Source organism: Corvus hawaiiensis, chromosome 15 (assembly GCF_020740725.1).
Source record: "Corvus hawaiiensis isolate bCorHaw1 chromosome 15, bCorHaw1.pri.cur, whole genome shotgun sequence".
Taxonomy (NCBI): domain Eukaryota; kingdom Metazoa; phylum Chordata; class Aves; order Passeriformes; family Corvidae; genus Corvus; species Corvus hawaiiensis.
The window spans coordinates 16,264,690-16,284,068 of NC_063227.1; the positions used below are offsets into that span (position 1 = coordinate 16,264,690).

The 19,379-nt window shown below is 39.2% G+C and overlaps 1 protein-coding gene across 5 annotated transcripts in view; it reads left to right on the forward strand.

Annotated features, from left to right (window-relative positions):
* TENM2 (teneurin transmembrane protein 2) overlaps positions 1–19,379 on the forward strand; it is a 740,257-nt gene that overhangs the window by 638,954 nt on the left and 81,924 nt on the right. For all 5 annotated transcript variants that reach the window (XM_048319587.1, XM_048319586.1, XM_048319590.1 and 2 more), the window contains 2 exons: positions 2,822–2,854; positions 17,780–17,974. In XM_048319587.1, coding sequence (XP_048175544.1) covers positions 2,822–2,854; positions 17,780–17,974 — 228 coding nt within the window. The remainder of the gene's footprint in view (positions 1–2,821; positions 2,855–17,779; positions 17,975–19,379) is intronic.

Sequence of the window (19,379 nt, forward strand, 5' to 3'; positions counted from 1 at the left end):
CCGTGTGTCTATGAAATACTCCTTGAGTAGCTGTTACAGTTGTACTGGAGTGAGTAATTTCTGGGTTTTGCCTCCACATTTGGCTCTTGAAGCTGCCCTAGTTTAAAAAAAAAAAAAAAAAAATAGAGACCCCAAGGGCCTTGAAAAGCTAAGGCTGATATTTCAGTGCTCACCCTGCTCATTTTACCGAACACTTCAAATACGGTGTGCATGTTGTTTGATTACCTGAGAAATTAAGACAGCTGGTAAATACAGAGAGGAGATATCTGTATTTGACAAAGTAAATGGTGTGATAATGTGAGCTATAAATACAGACTGACAGCTCTGTGCATTTCTGTGGTGTTAACCTGTGAAAGTATGCATGCAGTGACTGTGTGCTTCACTGCCACCCTTCACACATACATGGCCATTATATCAACTCATTTGCATTTTGAGTTGTGGAGCAATCCTGCATTGTCTACTGAACCTCTGTGTAACACTGTATGCTGTGTTAGTTCGAGAAAATACTTTGTTCAGGCTGTGACAGATAAATAGCTTTTTTATAGGGTGCTTGTCAAACTGTATCTGTCAGGCTTCTCCTGCCCCTCAGTGCATTCCCTCTGCTTCCTGCTTTGTCCTTTCTGTGTTGTCTCTTTCCCCTCAAAAGCAGAAATGGTTTAATGGAAGCTTCCTTCAACTCTTCTACTGTTTTCTTGTCAGACATCATGGTATTTCTAAAGAAAAAAGAAGCTTGAAAAACTACACAAAATGAGAACATGGGTGTGTTGACAGAACTCACATTTCTGTGCAGGCACAGCTGGGTGCCTGCAGAGAGCTGGATGTTAGGGCTCTTTGCCTCACCTGTTTCACTGTCATGCCTGTTCTCACAGCCACAGATTTTTCTGCTTACTTGAATGCTCTTCATATGTGAGAGAGTTTCAGAAGACAGAAACCAAAATTGGGATTCTGTGTATGGTAAACCACAGAAAAACAAGATAGAGAATGACATCTTTTCCAGCATATTATGTGTATGGACACATGCTTAATGTACATCTACCATAATGTTAAATTTATGTTTAAACTGTCACAAGTATGGAAGGATAGTGTTTTTTTCAATTTGATTTTTTTCTTAATTATTATTTCCCTAGCAATGCATCTTTCATTTCTCCGCCATAGAATAATTTGAGGCAAGACTCAAATAGAGAAATGTGGAGAAAATGTGAACAAGCTGCTCAGATGGCTTTTAGAACTTGGTCCATGCAGTAGCAGCAGTCTGAGAGCTTCCCTTTGTGTGAACCCCAAGTCTGATAGGAAACACAATCCTTTATACCACAAATACCCTGTTGAGGCCATCAGAGGCAGAGTCATCAGGGCAGTCTCTACAAGCTATTTGTAGGCAGTGCACAGGGACCCCTCCATCCATGTGGTTCTAAAAGATAAAAATGAAGGAAAGCTGTGAGAGACAGCACAGATTTGACTTCAGATCCATTAGCTATGAAAATTATTGGAAAAAGATGAACTTTTGGCTCAACCCACAGGCTGTAACACACTTTCGTACCCAGACTGAAATGAAACAAACTTCACCCTCTCAAACCCTCCTGCCAAACACTGTGTGGGGTTTTTCTCACCATTCTGTGGAAATAGCTTATTATCAGGTGTTCAGTATCTGCAGATTTACTCCATTCTTACTTAGGCAAGATTCCCTTTGGAATTTAACCTTATTAAGGTTTAAGAATTTCATCTAACGTACAAAAAAGGTAATGATACATTTTGATCTCATGTGGATAAGATATGGCATACAAAGAAAAAGAAAATCTGATAATCAAAAGATAATTCCATGTGGGGATGTGTCCTGATAAAGCAAGTGTGTACAGTTAAAGCCAGTGGAAGATTTGCTGTGGATTGAACTGCACTGTGAGTAACCTCTTGTCCACAATTATGCGTAGGAGTTATTGGTGAAAAGTGATGCTCTGGCCAAGGATCAATTAAAGAATCAGACACGCAGCTGTGATTATCTTATTTTCTGGTGTGTTGTCACCTTTTTTCTATTCATCTCTATTTTTCTGTAACCTCTATGATAAAACCACTGAAGTATATCAAGAGGTCCTTCTTGCTTAGAGCTCTTGCTGTTTATGTCTGATCATAGTCTGGATTTTCCAGGTCTGTGGTGAATCTGTGAGCAGACATCCTTCGTCATGTCCTGCTTTTCACCACTTGAGAATAGAGTTCAGTGTTACAATGAGTTGAGTTCCTAGAAGTGACTCAGAGTTGGCTATAATTTCATTTCATCTCATAAGATATTTGAAGGGCATGCAACTCTTCCACTCCTTTAACAAAACCACTTCCAAAGACACTGTCAAAACTGTTTTGCAACTGTGAGCAGAGCCTCCTTTAATTTTGCATTTTAAAATACTTGGATTTGCATCATAAGCATCTTTAGCTAATCTGAAAAGGTGAACAATGCACCATCACATGGGATTTCTACATTGATATGATGAGCATAGCCTGCTAAGAGATGGTGTCCAATTTGTGAAAGAAGGACAAAAATGGAGTCAAGTAGCTTATGTCAACTGCCATGAAGTTGCCATTTAGCAGATACTTTCAGTTAATTATGCAATGTAATAAGAAACATGTTTAATATTTTAATCTAAATGAAATTAAGGCTTTTGGATTTTTTTAAACCAGAAATTTGTGCGATGTTTCATCAGTTGACTTTTTAATCTGATTTTAAGAACTCTAATTATTCAGATTTATGTTATTCGCAATTTCTTTTCCTGTTCTCCTTGTGTGGGTTTTTCATTATTTTATTTTCATTCTGTTTGTTTTTGGCTTACTGGCAAAGGACGGCGCCACTTTAATAAGTATAAAAAGAAGGGTAGGTTTTTTAAAATTTCTTTTTATTTCTTTTGCAACATCTATTTAGTTTGAAATAGTTACTAAGCTGTGAAGTGTAGTCTCTCTCTCTTTAAATTTATTCTAATGGATTTGCTGTTTGCACCACATTAAGAGTTCCTACCACTGCCATATTCTTTGTTATGTGTGGGCTATTAATCTCTGTATAAAATATGTAAAAAGCTGTCAATTATTAGGTAAGTAAGGTATAATTGCTAGAAGTAGCAACTCTTGCTTTTTTTCAGTTGTTATTCTAATTTCAGTTGCTTGAGACTCGTCTTGCTCTGAGTCTTTTCAAAGGCTTCTTGCTTGGACAACAGTGCATAAAGTAATGTTTTTTCATCCACTGAATACAGTGCTTGAAACTGCTGTCTTTGTGCCATGTCCAGAATGCTCCCAGTGGCAGAAAATGTTCTGGGAGTGATTGCAATGAGGAAAATACAAAATTTGGGGTGCATCCTGCAGAATAATTCAGTACTTGGTTCATTGCTGTAGAGCACATGGCCCACAGGAATGAATGAAGTCCAGCGCACGCTGGTTATGTATAGGAGAATGTATTTCCTCTCTATGTGAGTCAGGGAAACAGTGTTCATCTTCATAACTTGGCTCAAAATTTTAGGGGCTGGAAATAGCTGAAGCAGACAGAAGCTCCCTGGACTCTGAAGGGAAAGGTGAGGGGGTAGTGAATAGCCTTTTTCCTTTGCCTGTCCTGCATGTGGCCATGGCCTCACAGAAGAGATGGGACCTGAGGAGCACCTTGGGCCTTCCATGGCACAGTCAAACTGGGGAATACATCTTGAACTATTCAAGTGACTCCCTGCAAGTGTCTGCACTAACAGGTTGTAGATCAGACAAGTGAAGGAGGGTGGATCAAACATGATGATGCCATCACCAGATGGGTTTGCAGAGCAAAGAGCTGGAGAGGAACAGTAGTGTAGGAAAAATGCCAGGTTTGTGGCATTATTAAGATATTGTCCTGAGCAGTAATATAAGTTAAAGCTGGTCTATTGCTGTTAATCCTTTGCATGCAAAGCAAATAAATAAAAGCAGCACCTGACTCCAGGGATGTACCACCTCAATAAAACTTCAAAGGGAACGAATGGGAGCTGATTAACAGATATGAAGATATGGGGGAAAATGGTGATGATGCACTGTTACAAACACACCAGCAGTGTGACTGTTGTCAGCTTGGGGGAACACTGTGGTAAAGGCAGTTTTAAAGAGGGGTAATGGGGCAGAAAACAACTTGTGGATAATGGTGGGCAAATGGGGCCTTCAAAGGGGAGACTGAGCATGGGAAACAGTTCAAAAAAAAAGCAGTTCTAAAATTTGACTTTCAAAAGCATCCTAAGTCCTAGAAAGGTTGAAGTCAGAATTGAAGCAGTGAGCAGTTCAGGGTGAAGGGGGGTCTGTAAATGAAGTTAGAACATGAAGCTCATGTTGCATGAGATAAAAGATCTGAAACAAGACTGGGAAAGAAGAGTCACACAGCTGAAGGTTAGATTAATAAATCAGCAATATGATTACTGAAGTACTGTTGCACATAAACATGACTGAAGAAGACTGAATTTATCAATGCAGAAAAAAAGGTGTTTAGTTAATATAGATTTTATTTACTGGAAGCCAGGGCAGAATTCTGACTAAGAGATGGAATGCAGAAAAACATCTGTAGAACTTTGTCAAAGCCTGAATGTAAGGCAGGAAAACAAGTAAAAAAAAAAAAAAAATCCAGATTATGAACCTTAATGAAAGGTAGAATGATGGTATTTTCCACTTTGATAGAGCAAGAATGCAGGGCAGGACTGAGAAGAAGTGAGATAGAGAAAAAATGATAAATCAAAGAATAACTATTGGTAAGCATTTTAGATGTTCATAATCATAGCATGTCTCATCTTACACTGTACTTTTGAAGGAAGAAAAAAAGTGTGCTTTTCTTTGGAAATGCTGCATTCCTGACTTGTCACCCACACATATCTCACATCCTTTCTTGCAGTTGACAGAATTCAGCATGTTCAGCTTCTCCCTTTGAATCTCTTTCTGGGTGGGTTTGGTTTTGGGTTTTATGTGTTTATGTGTGTATGTGTGCCAACTTATGTGTGTGCTGCAGCAGCAGCACAGCCCTGGCTTGTCACTCAAATCTTCTCTCACAGGGGGTGGAAGCATCATTTTGATATTGAACAGGGCTGTCTTTGGCAGTGTTCCCCTCCAGCAGTTCCCACCTCTCTGACGCAGTACCTTAAAAATGCCTTTGTTATAAATTTTCTTCTTGTTTTCCCAGTCTCATATTTTATTAGCAGGCTATTTTCATTTCTTGCAAACTGGTCGTGTCCTCAGTTGCCTTCCAGTGATTTTATGTACAGGGCAGTGATCACCTGCCTGCCCTCGTTTTTCTTAGTTTTGTAGAACTGCATTGCACTCTAAAAAGGGGGTTGTGCCATTAACTCTGCCTAAAATTAATTGCAGAATAAATAAATAGACATGTAACCCATTTTGACAATGACTGACAGCCACTGCTGTCTATCAGCTGCTAGCTTGCCTGCATGAAATGAGATAGCAGCTTTGATCCAGTGTCAGGTAGACAAGGAGAGCCAACACAAAATCCATCACTGCAACTCTTTCTAATTGGCAATTTAAACAGGAGCCAAGGGCTGAAGGGGTCACAGGCTGAATTCTTTCAGACTGTTAGTGGTCATGGCTCCAGAAGGGGCTTGGAGCACACAGACAATAGGGGCTATCACATCTAGTCTGCAGCTTCCCTTATCAATCCTCATGGATTCTCTTGGAGATTAGAAATAAGAACAGGGGACTGGAGGGTCTGGACTCCAGAATTCTACAACAGATGCCTTGTTAAATGTCTGTTACAACACAAGTCATTTAACATCCAGACATTTCATTGCTGCTTAGGAATATGTACCTGTCCCTCTAGTACGGTGTAGATTGAACAGGAGGATTAGCAGCACTCGGATTGCTCCCTTTTCTGCACCAGGCTGGAACTGGTGCTCATACCCTTTGCATTCTTTGTAAGAGAGTATTTCCAAAGTTGAAATAGAACTCAGGAGCTACATGTAGCACTCGGAATACTTGAGAAAACAGACTTTAAGAATATAGGTTTCAACATGCAAAATATTAACTTCTCATTGTTCTTAAAGTTTTTACGGTTTCTGCTGATTCCAGCATTGAATTTATGGTTATAAAGAATTTATCTACAAAAGATCTTGTCCCGAATCATTTTAAGTGGGGATTCTCCTGTTGTTTAGAAGCACATCCTTCCTTCTTTTTGTTATAGTTGGGCCTCTACAGGGCAACAAAAATGCTTTACATTTTTAAAAGATGTGTATTAAATGTTATTAAATATACCTGATAGTTGCATCTAGTGTAGCAATTTATTAGCATGTTTTCTGTATTAAACCACCAGTAAACATGCAGGCAAATTTGTGCATGTGAAATACGTTGTCCTTTCATATGTTTCTGAATTCATGCTGCAGCCTATGAACTTGAAATTATGTATGATTCCTTTTCCCAAAGAGCTTGTAGGAAAGTGGTGCAGCTAAGAAGGCAGATTTATTCTGTAGGAGAAAATTTTAGACAAAACTAAAAGGATTAAGAAAAAAGAAATGGGGAACGCTGAGAAATTCAGTAATGAAGGAAGAAGAAAATAATTGACAGGAGTCACTAATGCCACTGATGGACAACATGATAGGTAAAAAGTGGCCGTGTGAGGAGTTACAAGTCTGTGATTTCAGCAAACACTCAGCTATCTTGATGTGATCATTCACTACCCCAGCCTGGAGAAACTCAGAGACCAAAGAGAGCCACAGGCAGTACTGTAGCCGAGTTGGAACCAAATTTTATTGGCCTAGTAGGATAAGAAAATTTGTTTTGCTTATGCCCAAGATGGAAAGCACATGGAAACAGTAAAATCTTATTTATGTATTTTTCTTCAACAGCATTATATAATATTTTCATACTTAATAAAAACTGGGTACATTCATTTGATCTCTCACAGCTGCCTTCAAAGACTGCTGTATTATCAGATGCTTCTCTATCTTTCTTCCCTTCTTATACATGTGCAGCATAAACACACCTATTTGCACAAATATTTTCTGTTTCAATGGGGTTCCAATAAGTAGAATATTTCAAAAGGTTCTGAGTGGAGAAAGGAAGTGGAAATGCATATTAATACATGCAGGACACAAACCATAGTGCAGCTTTGTTCTGGCAAGCCAATTTTTTTTTTCCTTTATAATACTTCCATTAGTGGCCAAGAATTTCTCTGCTCCAACTCTGCTCTGCTGAGCTGAATTGTGCTTGCTGTGCTGTATGCTTTGTAATTTGTTTTTGTGTTTAATTAGTTAGCTTATTTAATTGTGTTGCAATCTATATTTTGGTTTTACTTTGCTTTGTCTCCGTGGAATTGTACTGGTGTTTGTTTATTTCATTAAGTTCTGAGAGTTCATATTTGCAGTTGTGTTGGGATCATCTTGGAGTCCTTGTGATGCTGGTAAATGTCACTGAAGCAACTATGATTAAGTAGTATTGTAAATCACATTATAGAAATACAGCAGTTGTAAGACATCCTTAGACATTTGCCATCCCTGATTAACAGAAACAGCCCTGAATCACAGCTTCAGATTTCAGCATGCATGACTTTTTTCACACCTACACTATATCTGGATTTGAACCTGTAATTTAGATATTTTTCTATATTTAGTCCCTATTTCAGTGAGATTAAATTCAGTTAACTGTCATCCCCTTTCACTTTCTCAAACAAACAGAAAAAATCTCTAATTCAAATGTAGAAAACTGTTTAAATATCTGCAGCTAATGTGGAAGTGCGCAGTTAAACATGTTATGATTTAACTTTTCTGGTAAATTTAGCAAGGCAAATAATACTAACTAAAATGAGACCAAACCAGCCTGCATTTTAAATACCCATTTTAAATACAGCTCTGCAGCCTGTGGGTGCAGTCCTGCATCTACTGCACTGCTGTTTAGCCAGAGCTAAGCCATTACCAGAGAAGCAATAGTTTTTACAGCATTCACTGGGAATAGTGTAAAACTTACCAAAATATTTGAAGAAACATTTCACTTTTTTGTTCCTTCTTCTAGAAGCGTAAGTGAATTCGTGCTGTTAGTGCTTCTCTGTTATGGATCACAACACATATGTTTGGAAGGAAATTTCTGGTATTTGATGTTTGTCCTTACTGCTGCTTTTTGTGAGCTTGAAGCATCATCTCTTTGATTCCTCACTGACTCTTTCCACTGGGATAGCAACTGAAACCTCTGAAATAGTTTAGTTTTCCCTTCCTCCGCAGTTTTCCTAGTGATGAAGTTATCAAAACATACGAATGAAGATCTACATGCTTGTCTATGACAGTAGCTGATTTCAACATCTGTTGGTTTCCATCTGTTGGTAGGAAGTAAAACTTGTTTTTCTGCATGGTCTTGTATCGACTTCACTGCTTGTATCTAAAGCAGGAATTTCACAGCTCTGATTCTGTGTTACTAACAGAAAAAGAGTTGGTTTGGTTGGTTTGGGTTTTTTCCTTTCTTTTCAAAGGCATAAAATAAGTGGCAAACTGATCAGTCTCATTCTTCAGTGGTAAATCAGAACCAGAGCAAGGGAACTTCCATTCCCTTGAATGCACTGATGCATGTGAAGAGTTTGAACTGTGCTGCTCTTAAACGATGTAGCAGAGAGGGAGGACCTGAGCTGGATTGGCTGCAAATCATGTTCATGTATTTTGTGGAGAACTGCAGTCTTCCTTTAGCACAGGCAGTGACAGTGGCACAGCTTCTGCAATGGTGGAGAAAGAAACAACCAGGCTGACCAACAGTTGAATCCAGAATGTACTGACAGGACAAAGTCCTCAAGACATTTGACTCCTGGCACAGCTAGCTGATTTATCAAGTGTCAGTGCGCTCAAATATCCTCTTTTGTCTCTGTCTCCAATTTGTAGTTTGTTTTATGCCACTTGAAATTCTTTTTTTTATGTGCAGCTGTGACCTCTCCAGTGAGACAGTACAGTGGTGTCTTTCTCTCCCCCTGAAGCGCTCCAATATCTTAGTATCTAAGATCTTTGTTGGTGGTTACTGAGATTGTCTAAGCTCATCTTCACAAAAGCAGTAATGAGGCTTCAGTCCTTTCAATCCACCATTAAAATAGTTCCGAAGTGTTTGATATTGGCTTAGTTTTGGTTTCCCTGTTCTTATGGACTGCATTGTTATTGTTGTTGAAAGTATTATAGGGGTTAAATAATCAAGCAAAATTTATTTGTGCCAAGTGAGCAACCTCAAAGAGATCATTTTTAAAAATTGCTTTGTTTCTGGAAATTGGTGCTAGTATGGGAAGAGCTGTTTGTATTCCATACATAGATTTTTTGTAGCAGTTGTTAAGCAGAGCAATTATCTAATGGAAATAGATACTTTGTACAATGGTAGAGGAGGGAACAGCAAGTGTTTTCTCTGACAGATAGGCTCACACTGAAGGTGTGAGAAAAAATATGACCTTTGTGATAAATTTGGCCAAAGCAAAAGTTTGCTGAGTGTTCAGAAGAATGTAAATATTAATTGTGCAGTTAATGCTGTCTAGTCACTTCTATAAAAATCATGCCATTTTTTTTGTAGAACAGCTTAAGTACTTATCGATTGAGAACTTCTGTAACTTCCAAAATGGAGGCAACCCCATATCTCTACAGGTATTTTAAATGACTTGAATTAATCATAGGCTTAAAAGTCTCTAGTGATCTTCGTTAAGTTTCCTGGGTTTAATTAAAACATCTGTGCAGTTTAATTTATCGATTCATCCAACTCATATGTCATGTTTTTAACACACCCCAGCATGCTCTGCATCATTTTTAACCCGATTTCCACTTAACTAAAGCAATTAAATTCACCCCGGATTAATTAAAGCATCCATACTTTAGTGCTTAAGTCAGCGTGTGCTGCTTTCCCCAAATGGTTTCTGAATGTCAGAGATTTGACACACCTGATAGGTTTTTTGTCCTTCTGGAAATTCTTCTGTGGCTTTCTTCCTCACTTGCTAATGTGCAGTTTGGCAGAACTTGGGAGCTTGGTGATGCTGGGGTTGGGCAACTGAGGTAGGGAGAGCAGAGCTTGACTGCTGTGAGGGACATTCCCTCTTAATGCTGACCTGATGCTTGCCAGGGCAGAGTAGCACTACTCTTAAACCATTTAAATTAGTTCTCTGTTCTGTAGTCAAAGCAAACAGTTTCATGAGGTAACTACTAAACCACCCCATGTCAGTGACAGTTTTTCACAGTTGTTCATTCTCCTGCTTCTGGGTGAATTTCTAGAAGATGACTTCTGCTTGGAAGAGCATGAGCTCTTAGAGCAACCTAAAAGATGTTGTAGATCTTTCTAATTGTCACTTAGAACTTGTTCTTAAGAACTTCCATCAGCCTGATGGAAGTTAGTGAAATTAGTGATCTCTGAAGAGCTGTCAGACCAGTCAAACACCATTCTTCCTGACCATGCAAATAGCATGTTTGTGAGGCACAAAGAGCAGGTGAGAGGAAACAGTCTTGGATTCATTCAATCTCCCATTCCAGAATGATTTTCTTGGGCCTAATTTTCGTAGGAGTGGAGCAGCTTCTCAGAAGGAAAGTAGTATCAAAATAGTGTAACTAGTAAAAGAGAAACAACATAAACCATGAAGTGGCCTTAGAAGTTATTTCAGATTTTCATATCCACAAATGAACTTCAGTAAAAGCTAATAGGTTTGCAGACAAGTAGTGAAATGTGCAGCCAACTGATTAAAATAGGTTTAAACAGAAAATATGAAAGAAAGTGTTGTCAAACAAAACCATTGTATTTTCAGACTACAACTAAGTAGATTTATATGTCTTCTAATTTTTAGAAATGTCTTGTGGGCAAATACTTGGTGTAAAAAGGGATATGCTAATTAAGGGCAAATATTTGGTGTAATAAGGGATGCGTAATAAAATAAGAGATGTCTCAGTACTTTTTTGTTTATAATAGTAATGTAAAGTCTAAAGCTAACATTTTGAATCAAGTTGACAGCAATTAATTTCTTTAATAACTGGGCTGATTTTCTAAAATGCAAATGCTTTCGATTCCTTTGGGTATAGTGATTTTGTGGATTTTAAGCCATTTAGATTAAGATTTTTCACATATAAATATTGCTCACATATTTCATTTTAGGAGAACAGGAACTTGATTGTAGCTTTTGCAGTGAATATAAAATTATTTGGGGCTTTGGTAGACAGTTGTAGGATTTAACTCTAGCATCAGTAAAACACATCTTCTTCACCTGCTTACTTATTAATCTAATTTGTCCATTGAAGAGAAATTAACATGTGTAATCTAAATGCTGCATATGCATCACCAACATAAAGACCAAAAAGAGAAAAATGCCAGTACAGTGCGACTTTAGTCTCATCTATCAGGTTAGGAACCAGGCAGTTGTACACAACATTTGTCTTGGATCTTTCATCTATTTCTACTCCAGTCTGGAGCTGACCTCGAGAGCATTTATGGGCTTCAGATTTGACTGTCAAAAACTGGGATCCATCTTCTTTATATATTGGCAAAATTGTGCATAATCTCTCAGCAGTAGCAGCTTAATCTCTGCTAAAAGGAAGTCCAAGTGTGAGGTATTGTGGAGTCTGAATTGATTATCCCCTAGAGGAACTGCACCCAGAAGGGTCACTGATAGGGCTCAATGCTAAGAAGTTTGACCTACATCTGTCTTCAGTTCCTGGTGATCAGTGAAAAGAAGAACAACTTTAGTTTCATTATGCAATTGTGCATTTCAGTTCTTTATATAACTAGGAATTTGTGCAACTCCGTGTCCAAAGAGCATAGCAAGACTGCCCAGTCAGTTCAGTGAATTTTTGTGACTGAAATTCACTTCCTCCTCCTAAACAGGAGCACCTACAGATAAAAATAAATATTTTTTCTTAGGTGTGGCAAAATTCTGTACTGTTCAACAAGGGCTGAACATATCTTACATAGGAGTATAAATAGTGTCTCTTCAGAATGTTTTGTTGTTTTTTTTCCCTGAATATGTGTGTTTGTTTAGAGGGAAGTAAAGCTGTAATGGTTGAGACCAAAATTCCATTTCACCCAGGATTTCAGCTATGATGGTGGCGTACAGCAGATAGTTGGGGGAGAGTAAAAATTTTACTTGTCTTTGTTGCTTCTCCATTAAATTCTACTGGTTCCAGAGATAATGTGTGCTGGGACTTCCTACAATAGATGAAGCCTCTTTGTGTTCAGTAGCCTTTGTAGACTTTCATTCCGTGAATTTGTATAATTCTATGATCAATCACAGAATGTTCTTCCATGAGTTTTAACTTGTTGATTAATTTTGTTAAAATTGTTCGATGGAAGAGTCAGCAGTATTCAGGCTCTGTAGCTGATTTTCAAGTGCTCTCTTAGTTCAGTCTCAAGCTCACACTTGAACACTCAGTCCTGATTTTCCATCCTGTTTACATTGTGAACAGACAGCCAAGCTCATCTTTTTTGCACACCAGCTTGTGGTAAGAAGAATGTGGTTTATACACAAGATTGGGGCTTGCAAGCATTATGGATACAACCATTCTGGCCCTTACCCAAATACCACCCCTTGGTGCAGTTTTGTCATGGGCATCTCACCACAAAATTCTGTGGTACACATTAAAAAATTAGATGTCACCAGAAATTATATTCTTCCTCTGCCATGTTTGAAAATTTACATTTGAATGTAAAGCTGAGCTGCTTGCAAAATAAGAGTAATATAAGGGCATTGCTTGTGACCTGGTGCAGGACAGGGAAGCATTATAGGTACAAATTCAAAAACCTTTCCAGTCTGCATATATTTGTGCCCAGAGACTCAAATAACTTTGAAGAGAAGTATACCAATTTGTCTGTTTCATGAGGAGGAACCAAAAAAAGTCTGCAGTAGCGAACTGACAGCCTAGATCCTAGTGGTACAGGACTCTCTCTGCACCAGGGTAATGTTTGCTCTACAGCAAGAGAAACCAAGCCAGAACTCTGCCTTCTCATCCTGTTTGGAGCTTCAAGTAGCAGGCGAAGGCCTCTCAACCCAGCAGCTGTGTAACTAATGCAAGTTCTTCAACAGCCTCCAAGAGTTTGTCTCCTCAGATATCCTTTGCTGGTTTCTTGCCATGCTCTAGAAGGACTGCTCTGGTGAGTATGTGTGTGTGAACACTGGAAGGGGGGTGCAAGGAGTGTGTACACAGACAGCAGCTGGGATACCCATGGGTTGTACTGGACAAAGTGGTGGCTTTTGATGCCAGACCTTTTGGGCATTATCCCTTGCCATCTCCTCTCCTCATCAATGTGTTGTTACCAAATCACCTTTATTCATGCATCAGGGAATATGAACATTAGTCCAAAATAACCTCTAGAAAGAGAAATTTTAGAGGGATGTTTGGCTTGTTTTCCCTGCTCAATTAATGTTCTCAAATGTGTGCAGTCCACAGGACTCAGAGGTCTGTAGTGTCTGTTCACCAGCTGAGCCCCATGTTAAAAACTTAGTCTGATTTTGTTCAAGTAACAGTGAAGGGCATAATCCCATACCCAAAGAAACGTTTGGGGTTAATAGCTGTTGTGCTTATCCAGTCTTCACTCATGTTATATACCCTTGGGCCTAAGTTGCTTGAGTGTTGCTGTAACTGCTCCTGAAGACCTCTGTCCCCTTTTTTCCAGTGCTGGTGTGAGATACGCAATCAATCTCTCCACAGAAATGAGATGGAACTTGGTTGTTCCATTACATAAACTGCCTGCCTTTATTGCTTCAATAGACTTTGAGCAATCAGTTCTGTCCTGGACCAGGGGCCGTCCACTTCACATGAGGAAACACAAGCAGTCCTAGATAATAAGAACTCCAGAAGATACTTGAGGAGTTTGCACATCAGCTGAAGATGCCAGGATGTAAAATGAGGGTGAACTGGTTTGGGTCTCACTCTGCAGCTATATGATCTAGCAGATAGGCATGGCAGAACTCTTTCTAAGGCTACCTGCTACTGTCCTCTATAGAAAAGCATCTTGATTCTCTCTCTTCCTCAGGCAGAACAGACTATAATAGCATAAACAGTCATGAAGAACTATTCCTTGCAGCAGTGACAAGCCAGCTTCTTATAATAACCTGCATCTTCCTGCATTCTTGCTTACATGTTTCTCCTGCAATCGTAGTGCGATGGCAGTCTTGGAAATGCTAAAATCTGACCCAGAATCTCTGACATTTTTCTTATTCTCAAAGTGATATTCCTATTATGTAGCTTGTAGAATAACTCCAGCAGAGGCTTGTAGATTAAACTGTGGCTTTAAATTGCAAGTGTCTTAACTATATCCCCTTCATCCCTAAGGTTAAGTGACAGATTCTCTTGTTTGTCCAAAGTCAGTTCTGGTGTCACTGGCATCGTGACTGCCCTGGCAAACCCCTGAAGGCAGATTGCTGTTCAACTTATAGACATGCTTCACAAGGACTGAATAGATTTGTGAACCATAGGAAGACCTCTGACCTGATAGAAACATGAAGAGAGGAATGAAAAGCTGTGACATGGCTTTCAGCTTTTCTTCAATTCCTGAAGCACCATAGCAGAGTCAGGGAGCACTAAAAAACTGCTGTGGGAGCTCTTTAGCCCAAAACCCACCACCATCCAGTAACCTTTCTTCTGCCATGCCAGGCTCTGGTATCCCAGAAGCTGAACCCTGAAATCCAGGTCAAAAGTAGGAGCTAAGAATGGCTTACTCATAGAAAAGTTCCAAATAGCAGATACACATCACCTTTAGCTGGACTGCAGTTACCCATTGCTTAATGAGACTTAGGGGCAAAGCAAGCAAAGAAGTGATCTTACAGCAGGTGTCTGGCACAGAATTATGGGTCCAGACCACTCTACCTGGGTCTAGAGAGGTCACAGTTAAGTGTCTTGGAGGTTTTTGTTGGTTTGGTTTTCTCTTTTTATTTATTTTAGTAATGGGTTTATTTCTGCTCAGTCCCTCTTCCAAGGGAGAGTGCTGTTTAAATAGAGTTATTGTCTCTATTAGAGTTTTCACTCCAGAGGAGAGGTTTGCAGAACAGAAATCCTTTCAGGAGTTGAGTGACACGTTGATCTGCAAAGCAACAAAACAAAAAGAGCTGTTCCTCACTCATATCCAGCTTGCAAGTCAGCTTCAAGTTTTTGTTGTTATAACTACTTGAACAAATGTGGTTTGTCCAAAGAAACTGTCTAATGCCCACGGATTCAACTAGCCTTCCTGGGACCTGTTATTCCATGCAGCTTTGTCACAACATGGTGACGAGTGGGGTGGGCAGAATCAAGTGTGTCCCGGTGCAGCTGGGGAATCCACGCTGAGAAACCATCAGTAATGACAACTTTGAGTCTCTGCCGGGGCATGGAAGTGTGTAGAGAATTTGCATCGAGCAATATTCCTTTATTCCTTCCTTCTGTGGTGGACTTGACCAAAGAGACTGCAGGCTTCACCACCACACACCAGAGCTGAGGGTTGCCTTGTCCTAGAGAGAGAGATTTTTGTGTTAAAGTGAGTTCCAAATAAAGGGCCAGGGTCTGGTCAATGTTTCAGGGTGTGCAAGATGACACCAAGAAACTTGCCACTCGTGATCACTCCAGGTCTTCAGGGCAGGCTGCCTTCTGATCACCTGCCCAACATCCTCAACACTGTGGCAAATAAAGAGAGCAGGACAGAAATTATTACCTTTCTTATGCTGATGTGAGAAAATGTATCAGTGTCAGCCCAAAATAAGCTTTTAAACTGCAGTGAAATGGAGAGTTGTGGACAAAGGAATTGTGCCCCCAGGTCTTCATAGCTAAAAAGTGGAAGTGGTGCCAGGTTGATCCCTTTCTTTCTGGCTCACCTGGTGACTTGCAGGAGCAGTAGCTGCACACCCGGGCAGGGAAAGGCTGTGCTGGGAACTGAGCCAGGCTCCACAGTAGAATGTGCAGGCAGAAAGAACAGTCACAGAGCATTCACACTGCTGTTAGTTCAGCGTGTGGTACTTCAGGGAAAGCTGTTTGATGGTGAGGTGCAAAAAGATGTCAGGCTGTCCTCGAGTGCGGTGTGGGGACAGTTTGTCTGTGTGCTATTTCAATACAGCTGGCTCAGTGAGCTTAGTTCTGAAACCAGCTGCTGAAAGCAAAACCAGTAGAAATTTAGCGTAACCTTTTTCACTGAACTCAGTAAAGCACTTGTGAAGATATATCACATCTGAAATGAAAATGTTGCTGATGGAAATTATATTTTACTCAAATTTCGGTTCATTTTTGCAGTGCATAAGAAAGCAACTGGACAAAACTTACAGTAAGAGAGAATACCAGGAATGCAGTAGAATGAAGTCCTCTTGTTACCAAAGGATGGATAATATGGATCTAAGACACAGGAGCAGTAGCAAACCCCAAACTTCAGCATGTCGACTTTGATACTGTTTTACTGTAGAAGAAAAATAGGCCAAAAAATATTATACATATTATATGACACGTGGCCCATGAATCTGTAGTCTTAATTGAAGTAATTCTCAGCACTCTAAATTTTAGCTAACATTTCAGGTTGGAAATTTGATTTTTTATTTTTTCGGATCAATTTTTTCCCATCTCAAATAAGAAAATTCATAAGAAAATCTATCCTGAAGTGTGTTTTTGCAGGAGATCAATGGGACAGCTAAGATTAATAAGCATTGCAGGACTGGACAGTGGAGAAGCTGGTTAACTGGACCATTGCACATTTCTTTGTAGGAAATCAATTACTTGGGTTCTTCTTGATCATTCGGGTTAAAGGGATAATAGAAGACATTAGGACCTTTTAATGATTAGTAGTAGCTTTTGAGTATATTTTTGGCACTGTAAAACTGGGTGTTCATTTCTAATTACTTTGAAGAGGGAAAAGACAGGGAAATACTTTTCTGTCTTTATCAAACTGCATCAGAGAGAAGAGCACAAAAGGATTCCAAGGTTTTCTCTAAGACTCACTTCATTACTCCCATTTTCTGTTATATCTATGTTATTTTCTCCATTTCTCTGGCTGGTGACCACACATCCAGTCTTTGACAGGCATGAAAGTTCACAGATTGCCATGTTCCCAAGGGAGACGTGAGCACACAGGAGTGAATATGACTTAGTGAAACATTTATATGCACCTGGGTTTTAATAAACTACTTGTTTCTTTCCATTGCTCTGCATATGTACAACATCTGATTCCTGGCACCCAAGACCTAATGACTACTTTTATTATTCATATGCTTCACTTAATTTGCATAAATGAATATTTGCTCAGAATGTGTCTTACCCCCTTGAATAATACAATGGTGAGGGGTAAGGGTTAATGATGCTTTCTTGCCAATACACACAGGGTAAAAGCTGTCACTGGGATTCAGGGAAACAGGGTTCAGCAGGGACAGTGGTGGCAAGGTGCATTTGTAGTATCTGAAAGCTTGTGTCATTCTTGTGTTCAAGATTCTTACACTGAAAACCAAAGGGTTTAAAAAAGTTTGGGGACATTACATTAAAGAAGTGTTATGGTAGAAGAAAGATGCCATATAATAAGCTGTTGTGGGAACTGAACGTTTTGTGTTCCATCTGTGAAAATCGGATCTTACCTAGAGAAACAAAGCAGAGTAATGTCAGACTCAAATCTGTTCGCATCAGTTACACCAAGCATTATCAGTATTCCATAAAGCATAGGAGCTGTATTCTCAGAATGCCCAACACATATGTGCTTTATTAAATAGCAATCAAATTATTTGTTTGGGAAATGAAGAACTCAACCACTACGAATTATCTCAGATTTTTTTTCCCAGTACATGAATGTATTTGAGTATAAGTGTTTGATAGTGGATTTTTGGTGCCCTTTTACACAACTACATGCATGACCCTGTGTGCTGTTTTTCTTTCGTTCCATTTTCCAGCTGCCTGCCCGGTTCTGTGCAGTGGCAATGGTCAGTACTCCAAGGGCACCTGCTTGTGCTACAGTGGCTGGAAAGGTCCAGAATGTGACGTACCCATCAGCCAGTGCATTGACCCCTCATGTGGAGGTCATGGTTCCTGCATCGAAGGGAACTGTGTCTGTTCTGTGGGCTATAAAGGAGAAAACTGTGAGGAAGGTAGGATATATTTCTCTTCTGTGTTGTGAGTTTGTTTTCTGGGTTTGGGGGTTATTTAATGGGTAGGAAAAAAAGGAAAGAACAGAATAAAAATCTAAGCATAAAACTGCTGTAGCAGATTATTTTAAAAGAGGGTAAAAATATAGTCCATCGCAATTTTACTGATCTATCAGAGTTCAGACAGAACTTCTGGCCTTCTGTATACATTGCTTTGCAGTATTAAGAGTGTCTGCCACAAGTAAACCTGAATAATTCCTTTGTTGAAGAGCGAAGAAAAATCTTACGGATTATGTTTATCGAACAATTTAGATGTGAAATGCAGAGGAAAAAGGAGCAGTAGTAGACAAAATTGTATAGCTTCAACTTCACACAAAGCACATATCAATCACTATTAAGACAGAAGCTGATGAAAAATATTTGAATGACTTAGATATCCATGTTGGTTACAGACTTAATGTGGGGCAAATTACTTCTGTTGGCTGCAATCATATGGGATTAAGGAAAGGTAGATGGCACACATGAGCAATAACTGTCCTTTAAATGCAGAAAAGCTTTTCAGGTTGAAAAGTGTCCGATTTCTTGAGTATGTAGAATGAGGAAATTTTTTAAAATAATCCATGCAAAATGTGATCATAGATTAAGCTCAATACTGGTTGTATTCACAGAGTTTTCTGTTAGAATGCATAACATAAATTGGAGTGCTTTTCTTTTTAAAATATATTACTATGCTCCAGAGTTTATTAATCCTCCAAATGGAGAAGCAGCTGGAGTACTGAAGTGATAGGGCTGGGATGTCATGCTGCTAGGATTTAGGAATCTCTCTGGATTATTCTGAATGGGTTGCAGAGCTTTATTGATACTACGTGTATCAATTTTTATCTTACCCTATAGTAAACAGTTGTCTCTCCCGCCAGAAAACAAAGGGAAGATAAACAAACCACTAAGGGTTTTATTCTCAGGACTACAGTCATCACCTTTAGGACAAGATCTTGCATTAGTCTGAGTGAACTTGTGGTAAAAGGGAAAAAGAAACAAACCGAGGATCTTCACTGGTTCAGCTCATTCCTGTAGTCTCCTTCCACTAAATCCTCTCAACACTGGTTATTAGAGCTTTTCTCTAGAATTCAGTTGAAGAGTTTTTGCATTGCTTTTAATGGATTACATTTTAAACTATATCCAGAAAATGATGTAATGTCCTTTTTTTTCTCCTTAGAATTGATAGTTCTCAGTTCACCCTCAGTGTATGATACTAGGAGATATTCAGAAATTATCTGAAATGCCTTACTTTAACTATCATACTCATCAAAATCATAGATGGAAAAGACTGTCTTTAACATGGTCTACAGCATCCAATCTCTTCCCCAGGAATGCAGAACCTCTCTTTCTGGTACTAACTGCAATTGTT